General features: G+C 48.7%; 1 protein-coding gene across 5 annotated transcripts; it reads right to left on the bottom strand.

Moving 5' to 3' along the window:
• Positions 1-8,277, bottom strand: BOLA1 (bolA family member 1). 5 transcript variants are annotated; one of them, XM_080984885.1, is made up of 2 exons: positions 4,157-4,217; positions 1-807 (listed from the first exon to the last, which is right to left on the bottom strand). In XM_080984885.1, exons 1-2 carry the CDS (start codon positions 4,204-4,206, stop codon positions 348-350), a joined length of 510 nt encoding a protein of 169 aa, XP_080841011.1. In that variant the 5' UTR covers positions 4,207-4,217; the 3' UTR covers positions 1-347. The 5 variants fall into 5 exon arrangements, with proteins under 5 accessions (XP_080841011.1, XP_080841014.1, XP_080841012.1 ...); XM_080984888.1 differs by lacking the exon at positions 4,157-4,217 and adding an exon at positions 8,256-8,277 and having other exon boundaries at positions 140-807; XM_080984886.1 differs by lacking the exon at positions 4,157-4,217 and adding an exon at positions 8,090-8,242 and having other exon boundaries at positions 140-807.
• Between the last annotated feature and the right edge of the window lie 1,188 nt (positions 8,278-9,465).

The raw sequence follows: 9,465 nt of genomic DNA on the forward strand, positions 1-9,465 counted from the left end.
CCCCTTGCAAATTCCAAAGCTGGAAGTTTAATTTGCTCAAATTACAAAAAGCCGGGCCGGAATGAACTGCAGCAAAACCCAAGCGATTCCCCAGGAAACATCAGTCACCGGCGGAAAAACAGAAGCTCCAAAATGCACATATGATAATCTCATTTTTTTATATGAGAGCAAGCCAGAATGACACTCCCAAGGAATAGTGCGGAGTGTCCATTGAGGGGAGTGAATTGCAGAATTGTAGAAGACGCTGGCATCTAACCCCAAACCTCAGCTAGGAACCGGAAGACAGGTGTTTTTCATTTATTCGCTCCAGAAACATGCTTAGATCCGGCCTTTGGCAGCGGACCGCTTCATGCACGGGACGTCTCCCCGATCTTCCCGGCCATCTGGGGATCGTGCTTGGACCCCCCCAGGCACTCGGGGCTCTGGATGATTTTGGGGTTCTTCTCCCACTGCTGGGGGGTCTTGGCCTGGATGGAGAGGGCGTGGACGGGCCCGGCCAGCTCCTCCTGCAGAATGTCGTTGACCAGGCGGTGGCGGTGGATGAGCGAGAGGCCCTCAAAGCGCCGGCTGGCTACCACCACCCGGAAGTGCGTCTCGGAGCCCCGCGGAACGGCGTGCATGTGACTGTCGTTGATGATCTCCAGGTGCACGGGCTCCAGGGCTTGTTTCAGTTTGGCCCGGATAGAGGCCTCCACGGGGGTGTTCTCCATGGGTGAGCCGCCCAGTGCCGAGTAGCCGGCGGAGAAGATCGGCCGGCGGAGAGCTCGGCGGAGGACCAGCAGGCCCGAGGATAGCATCAAGAGAGGCCTGCAAGAGACAAGGAGGTTCGCTCATTTCAGTTACGTGTTTGCCGTCTTAAAAAAAGGCACAGCACCAAAGGAAAATGGGGGGGGGGGGGTTAAGTTCACTGCATGTACTGTGTTAAAGGAAAATATAATGAAAATGATGTACAGATGGTACTTAGTAAAGGTAAAGGGACCCCTGACCATTAGGTCCAGTCATGGCTGACTCTGGGGTTGCGGTGCTCATCTCGCTTTACTGGCCGAGGGAGCCGGTGTACAGCTTCCGGGTCATGTGGCCAGCATGACTAAGCCGCTTCTGGCGAACCAGAGCAGCGCACGGAAACGCCGTTTGCCTTCCCGCCGGAGTGGTACCTAATTATCTACTTGCACGTGCTTTCGAACTGCTAGGCTGGCAGGAGCAGGGACCGAGCAACGGGAGCTCACCCCATCACGGGGATTTGAACTGCCAACCTTCTGATCGGCAAGCCCTAGGCTCTGTGGTTTAACCCACAGCGCCACCTGCGTCCCTAGATGTTACTTGACTCCTGTTAAATTAGCAAAAATACCGTATTTTTCGCTCTATAAGACGCACCAGACCATAAGACACACCTAGTTTTTGGAGGAGACTAACAAGAAAAAAAATATTCTGAATCCCAGAAGCCAGAACAGCAAGAGGGATCGCTGAAAGCTTCTGGCTTCTGGGATAGCTGCGCAGCTTGCATTCGCTCCATAAGACGCACACACATTTCCCCTTACTTTTTAGGAGGGAAAAAGTGAGTCTTAGAGAGCAAAAAATACGGTATATCATAACTGTGATAATTTATGTTGGAAATGTAAAGGAAAGGAAGGAACTTATTATCACATGTGGTGGACCTGCCCCAAGGCGAAAGACTTCTGGGAAAAGATTTATAATGAATTGAAAAAAAATGTTGAAATATACATTTATCAAGAAACCAGAGGCCTTTCTTCTTGGAATAACAGGTTTGGAATCGCCCAAGAAAGATGTTAAATTATTTTTGTATGCCACAACTGCTGCTAAAACCTTATTAACTAAAAAGTGGAAAAAGCAAGAATTACCAACGGTGGAAGAATGGCAGGTGAAGATGATGGACTTTTCGGAGCTAGCCGACCTAACCGGAAGAGTCGGCGACCAGAAGGAGGAGGAGTATCAGGAAGAATGGACAAAATTTAATGAGTATTTAGTTAAATATGTGAAGTTAAATTAATGGGAAACAGCTTGCAGATATTTAATTGGCTGAGGATTTTATATAAGCTAAGTGATGAACTAATATGTTTAATTACAAATTGAAAAGATTTAAGGATGTTAATGCTCAAGTTAATTCATTAGAACTATGATTTGGAAAACTGTTAAAAGGATATACATTGAAATTCAACCAAGGGGAAGCGAGGAAGTCACTTAGCAATGTTAATAAGTGTAATTTCTAATAAGGTTATGATTTATGTTTGTTTGTTTATAATTTTGTGAAAATCAATTAAAAAAAAATTGAGAAAAAGAGGAAAATGGGCAGGGAGGAAGTTTTTCTTAGTTACGGGGTTCTTGCGACGACCGGTCAGAAGGGAAATTGTTTCCTTTGCAGCTGCGGCGCAGAAGGTAGCTTGTTTGTTTTGGTTCATGTTTTCAGTCTTAAAAAGGGCACAGCAGAAAAGGAAAACAGGTGGGGAGGGAAGAGGGGAAAAGGTGAGGGAGCTTTGGCACTGTTTCTTAAGTTACGGGGTTCTTGTGATGACTAGCTGAGAGGGAAAGATACCTTTCCCTCTTCTATCATTGAATCATTTTTTATTTTTATCCACAACTTTGTTTGTTTATTTTAGCTGGCTCCCCACAGCTGTTACAAATGTCGGCGGCAGCAAGGCAGTCCTCAGGTTCATGTTTGCAATATTTAAAAAGATGCAGCCCAAAAGGAAAATAAGAGGGGTAGGGAAGAGAGGAGAAAGGGGAAATTCTGGAGCTATTTCCTAGTTAAGGGGTTCTTGCAATGACTGGCTGGGAGGGAAAAATCTCTTTCCCTCTTCTATGGTTGATTTATTGTTTTATATATTCTGACCTTTTTCTTATGAAGACTGATGTGGGGGCTAGGTTTATTTTGTTTTAAAACCCCCGTAAAAATCCTGCAAATTCAAAGTGTTGGTGCTGACCTTTAAAGCCCTAAACGGCCTCGGCCCAGTATATCTGAAGGAGAGTCTCCACCCACATCGTTCTGCCCGGACACTGAGGTCCAGCGCCGAGGGCCTTCTGGCGGTTTCCTCACTGCGAGAAGCCAAGTTACAGGGAACCAGGCAGAGGGCCTTCTCGGTGGTGGCGCCCTCCCTGTGGAACGCCCTCCCACCAGATGTCAAAAAGAACAACAACTACCAGACTTTTAGAAGACATCTGAAGGCAGTCCTGTTTAGGGAACCTTTTAGTGTTTGATGTATTGCAGTATTTTAATATTTCTTTGGAAGCCGCCCAGAGTGGCTGGGGAAGCCCAGCCAGATGGGTGGGGTATAAATAATAAATTATTATTATTATATAAATCAGGTTAAGGATGAGAGATAAATGAACCACTTTGTGGTTCAGCATCCAGAAGCTATTAAATCGGGTTGGAAGGGAAACTATCGATACACCCCCTTGAGCTCTTTGGGGATGCAATAAATAAATAAATACAGGTGCAACAAATAAACAACATATGTGGTTTGTGAAACAGCAAAATGAGGGCCCTCTATGTGGTGTTTAAGTCCTGGAATCCATCTCTTGGGCAAAAAGCCCAGAACTGGAAGAGCGGCTGCTCCCCTGAGCATGTGCAAAGTGCCTTTCCACACACACCCCGCATCCCAGAACAAGTAATCAAGCTAAGTTTCCAGGGCAGTCTGCCTCCGAAATTAAAACTCCGGGGTTGCATCCGGACCAGGGGGTTTGAGAAAGGACGAGGGGGCGATGATGGCTCTAGCGGGCCAGATGCGAAAATACAGAAGGGGGCTTTCTGGAGAGGCGGGCGGTCATTACCGGTGGGAAGTGGCTTGCAGAAATGGAAGCTTTTTTGCAAATAAAGGGGAAGGCGGCGGGGTTGGAATGATATTTAGTGAGAATGCAAACAAATGATTGGTATGGAATTTTGTCCATGCATTGCAAAAATAAGAGGGGTGTTGCTAGTTGAGCGCATTGCAAAACGGTGCGCGAGGTGGCTCCAGTTTACACGCAGTGCAAGAAAAACACAGCCTGTCACTCCCCCCCCCCATCCCGCCCCCAACATCCCTGCAACCCCGGGGTCCAAACCCCCAAAGCTCCCCCCACCCCACCCTCCAAAAAACAGTCGCCTCCCCCCCACCTGTCCTTCAAGGTAGAGTCTCCAAACTGCGCTTCCTGCACCGCTGACCTTCTCTCTCCTCGGCTGGGAAGCGTCAACAGCACTACAGTTCCCAGCATGCCTCGGGGTCCTCGCCCCTCCTCTCTTCCTTGTTTCCTCGGTGCATTCTGGGAATTGTAGTTTTTTGCTCCATTTGGCAAAAGCGGGTCTCTTAATGCGAAATGGGAAAGGGATCCGAGTTTTTTTGTTCTGCAAAATGCGGGACCTCTGAATGCGCAGGGAAGTGGCGGCTGCGTGTTACCTGAGAGTAACACATCCTTACACCCTATAATGCAACAGGACTTGACTTGCACACTTTATTAGCAAAACAACAAAAACAACTCTGTCCGGATTTTCATTTTTGGGAATATGGCAACCCTAGCTTCAAGATTTTCTTAAATCAGGCACCCCCAAACTCATCCTGCCAGATGTTTTGGGGACTACAATTCCCATCATCCCTGACCACTGGTCCTGTTAGCTAGGGATGATGGGAGTTGTAGTCCCAAACATCTGGAGGGTTGAGTTTGGGGGTGCCTGTCTTTGCACCCCCCCCCCGAAAGAACCCCGAGAACTGTAGTTTAAGGGCGCTGGGAATTGTAGCTCGGTCCGGCCCCGGGAAAACTACATTTCCCAGGATTCTGTGAGGGGAGAAGCCACGTGCTTTTAAGCTTACGGTGTTTTGGAATCAAGCTGCAGTTTGCTGCTTGACCACGGAGTGGCGCAAACTTCTCTCCTGAGAGCCTTTCTGCCAGTATTTACTGTACAAATAGACCTTTCGGAGTTCTGTGTTTAAGAGACAATGGAAGAATATCTGATGCAGGACTTAATCCAGGTAGTTAAGATGTAGCTTATAGCAAACGCATCCTCGCTTGCGCCATGGTTTGTAAGCACCTTGGGGCAGTGACCTCTCTGCTGACGGTTTTCCGTCAAACATGTTGAGAGTTAGATTGGCATAAAGTTGGGTGAGAATCAACTGGTTGCAAATCACTAAGCCAAGTGAATGCCTTCATCCATAAATGTCTCGCCTCGTCCCAGATTTTTTTGGACCCACACTGCTGTCCCACAGGATAGGACCCGAACCAATGGATTCAATTGTTTGCAACAAAGGAGATTTCGACTAAACCCGAATAACTTTCTGGTGGTGAGAGTGAAAAGGATTGTGGGCTCTTCTTTGTTGGCGGTTTTTAAGAAGGCCATCTGCCAGGGATCCTTTAGCCGTGATTCCTGCGTGGCAGAGGGTTGGACTAGATGACTCGTGGGTACCCTTCCAACATTACAATTCTAAGCAGTCTATGTGTGATAAAGAGAATCTAAACAGACATCTAAAACTGGGCAGCGGCGATTCCTACCAAACCTCTAGTGGCAGGGAGTTCCACAGGGCACAGGACCTGCCACGCTAAAGAGTCTTTCCTGTGCAAAGGCTGACCCAAACCTCAGGGGTATGGCAGGGAACCAACAGAAAGTTCATTTGAGAGTGAGCAGAAAAACTCCCCAGCTTCCTGAAGTTGCTTCGCCTGGGTCCAATCTGTTAAGGCCTTTGGGGAGCCACAAAGGAGTGCAGCTCTGGGGTTGCGCACCTGGGAGATGGGGAGGGGGGATTTAAGCGGCCACACCTGGACAAAGCCACTCCCCCCTGCCCCCTCCGCCATCAAAGGGGTAGGGTGCCCTCTGGCTAACACCTGCCAGGTTATGGATGGAGCGTGAAGTCAAGCCTTTAAGGAATGCACCCCGGGGTGCCCCCTGCACCTAAGCCGCTAATTACCTGTAATTATGTGTTGTGTTCAGAAATCCAGGGGGGAATGACCTTCCCTGGGGGGCTAAGCTATTGTGGGAGGTGGGCCGAGCCTTCAGTTGAAGTTGGAGAGGCTGCAGATTAGGGGCAAAATCGGGGGACGATTGTGCCCTGCCGACACCTTTGTTGCCACAGCAGGGATGGCACCACAAAACACCTTCTCGCCAGGCGTTCCACACTCTCCCCCCCCCAATTTTTATTGATTTTCCAAATTTTATGACAAGCATCAACAAACAAACAAACATAAATCCTAACTGTAATAATTCCACTTTTGTTAACATTTTTTGTTGACTTCCTCAAATCCCCCTAGCTGAGTTTCTATGTATATCATTGTAACAGTTTCCCAAAACTAATTTCTCATAAAATTCACTTAATCAATTAACATCTTTCTTCCTTTTCATTTTAACTTTAGATCTATTATTCTATAACATCACATATTTAAATCCTAAGCCAATCTGGTACTTGCAAGTGTTTCTGTTTAAATTTATCTTAACATATTTAGCTAGATAGTCTTTAAATTTCATCCATTCCTCCTGGTACTCCTCCTCCTTCTGGTCGCGGACTCTTCCGGCTAAATTTCTTGGAATTGCCCAAGAAAGATGTTAGATTGTTTTTGTATGCCACAACTGCAGCTAGAATTTTGTTGGCCAGAAATTGGAAATTACAAGAAGTATGCGGGTGGCGCTGTGGTCTAAACCACAGAGCCTAGGACTTGCCGATCAGAAGGTCGGCGGTTCGAATCCCCGCTACGGGGTGAGCTCCCGTTGCTCGGTCCCTGCTCCTGCCAACCCAGCAGTTTGAAAGCACGTCAAAATGCAAATAGATAAATAGGTACCACTCCGGCGGGAAGGTACACGGCGTTTCTGTGCGCTGCTCTGGTTCGCCAGAAGCGGCTTAGTCATGCTGGCCACGTGACCCGGAACCTGTACGCCAGCTCCCTTGGCCAATAAAGCGAGATGAGCGCCGCAACCCCAGAGTCGCTCGCGACTGGACCTAATGGTCAGGGGTCCCTTTACCTTTACCAGCAGTGGAGGAATGCCAGATGAAAATGATGGATTTTTGGGAGGCGTTCCACACTCTTAACATGCTCTACTATGCTGAGGCTGGGAGGGTTGAATGTTTGGATCAGGGCTGGGGAACATCTGCGGGTGAGAGTTGTTTGCTCGGCCTGCTAGGAATTGAGAGTCCAGCAACATTTGCAGGGCCCCACAGATGTTGTCCCCCATCCCAGATTTTAGGGATCTTCGAAGGCATTCTCTTGCCATTGAGTTAGGAACTTGGGGGAACTTCAGACAGGCCATAGTTTTAAGAGGCAGAGTGGGACCAGGGAGATCAGGGTTCAAATCCCTGCCAGCGCCATAATGCTCTAGGGCAGGAGTCAGCAAACGTTTTCAGCAGGGGGCCAGTCCACTGTGCCTCAGACCTTGTGGGGGGCCGGACTATATTTTGAAAAAAAATAATGAACGAATTCCTATGCCCCACGAATAACCCAGAGATGCAGTTTAAATAAAAGGACACATTCTACTCATGTAAAAACACGCTGATTCCTGGACCGTATGCGGACCAGATTTAGAAGGCGATTGGGCCGGATCCGGCCTTAGTTTGCCAACCCATGCTCTAGGAGATTGAAGGGGCCCGTCGCACAGCCTCTTAGACTAGCCTACCTCTCAGGGGTCTTGTGAGGTTAAAATGGGGTGGAACTGGGCCACGTACGTACGCCACCTTGTGAGCTCATTGGAAGATGAACGTGGTATCTAAATGTTATAAATAATATCTCTCATGGACTGTCTCTTGAAAAGATTGAGCCAAGTATTCTCAGAATGGGGATGTGGGTGCCACTGTGGGTTAAACCACAGAGCCTAGGACTTGCCAATCAGCAGGTCAGCGGTTCGAATCCCTGCGACGGGGTGAGCTCCCGTTGCTCGGTCCCTGCTCCTGCCAACCTAGCAGTTCGAAAGCACGTCAAAGTGCAAGTAGATAAAACAGGTACCGCTCCGGCGGGAAGGTAAACGGCGTTTCTGTGCGCTGCTCTGGTTCGCCAGAAGCGGCTTAGTCATGCTGGCCACATGACCTGGAAGCTGTACGCTGGCTCCCTCGGCCAATAAAGTGAGATGAGCGCCGCAACCCCAGAGTTGGTCACGACTGGACCTAATGGTCAGGGGTCCCTTTACCTTTATCTCAGAATATAGGGATAGAAGCATCCTTCAACAAGGATGCTTTGAAATTGCAGTTTTCTGCTGAAGCTGAGCTATTCCACACCACCCATTTTGCTCTCAGGATGGGGGGCTCCTTCCCAAAATCCCCTTCTTTCTCCCTTCCATGAAAAGTGGAGAGTACCTTGATGTATTCCGGAGTCAAACTGGGATTATTCCAGCGGACTGGAACTTGGAACATTTCAAGATCTCCCACGGCAACCCTGTAAGTCCTCCCCATTGTGTCCCCCACCCCGGGAATTGCTACTCAGAGGTAGACTGCCCATGAATCTGGGGCTCTGCTTAGCCAACCTATAGTGGCCGCTAATAGTCACTTAGCCCCCCTTCCAAAAATTTGTTTAATTTCCCTTCTTAAAGGCCTTTCACGATCTGTCCACTGGAAGGACAGATCGTGAAGCTGAGGCTCTAATACTTTGGCTACCTCATGAGAAGAGAAGACTCCCTAGAAAAGACCCTGATGTTGGGAAAGATGGAGGGCACAAGGAGAAGGGGACGACAGAGGACGAGATGGTGGGACAGTGTTCGCGAAGCTACCAGCATGAGTTTGACCAAACTGCGGGAGGCAGTGGAAGACAGGAGTGCCTGGCGTGCTCTGGCCCATGGGGTCACGAAGAGTCGGACACGACTAAAAGACTAAACAACAACAACAAAGGCCATTCAAGGCCTGGATTCTGCTGTGTGGCAGGCAGGCATTCAACGGGTGAGCCTTTCCCCCCATTCAGCCCCCCTCCAAGGGAAATTTCCCCTTCTGGATTCCTGCCTGCTGCAAAGCTGTTAAAACTTTTATATTTTCAACTGCAGTTGCAACTTTACAGGTTGAACCCCCCCCCCCAATATTTGCATGCAATACAGGCAGGCAGAAATCCAACAGGACATTGTTTCCTCTCTTTCCTCTTGCCCTGGTTTTGCAATCCTTTGACCATTCGTTGACCTCGGCTTTGGAGACATCCCACCCAAGATCTGTAGGCAGAGTGGGGTCGCTTTGGGTCAGGCTTCTGCTAACAGGGCCTTCTTCAAAATTATATCGCCTGCCAGAATGTATCAAAGTGGCAGGAGGGCACCCTTGACCCCGAGAGCCTGGGAGGGGGGTGGGTGGGGGGAGAGAGAAAGAGGGCTTTTTTAAAAAAAGAAAAAAACCCACAACCTTATTTTTGAATGACATTAGTGTTTGCTCTGCCGCCTGGGGTGAAGATGGGAGGTCACCGAAGGGTTAATACGGTGCGTCCTGGTAAATGTTCATTCAGGACTTAAACAACCTTCAGGAAGGGAAGTGGGTCAAGCTGTCCCCCCTCCTCTCCCATCCCACATTTTATTTTATTTTGGACGGGAGGGAA

This window comes from Podarcis pityusensis (genome assembly GCF_964106645.2).
Source record: "Podarcis pityusensis genome assembly, chromosome: 16".
In the NCBI taxonomy this organism is placed as follows: domain Eukaryota; kingdom Metazoa; phylum Chordata; class Lepidosauria; order Squamata; family Lacertidae; genus Podarcis; species Podarcis pityusensis.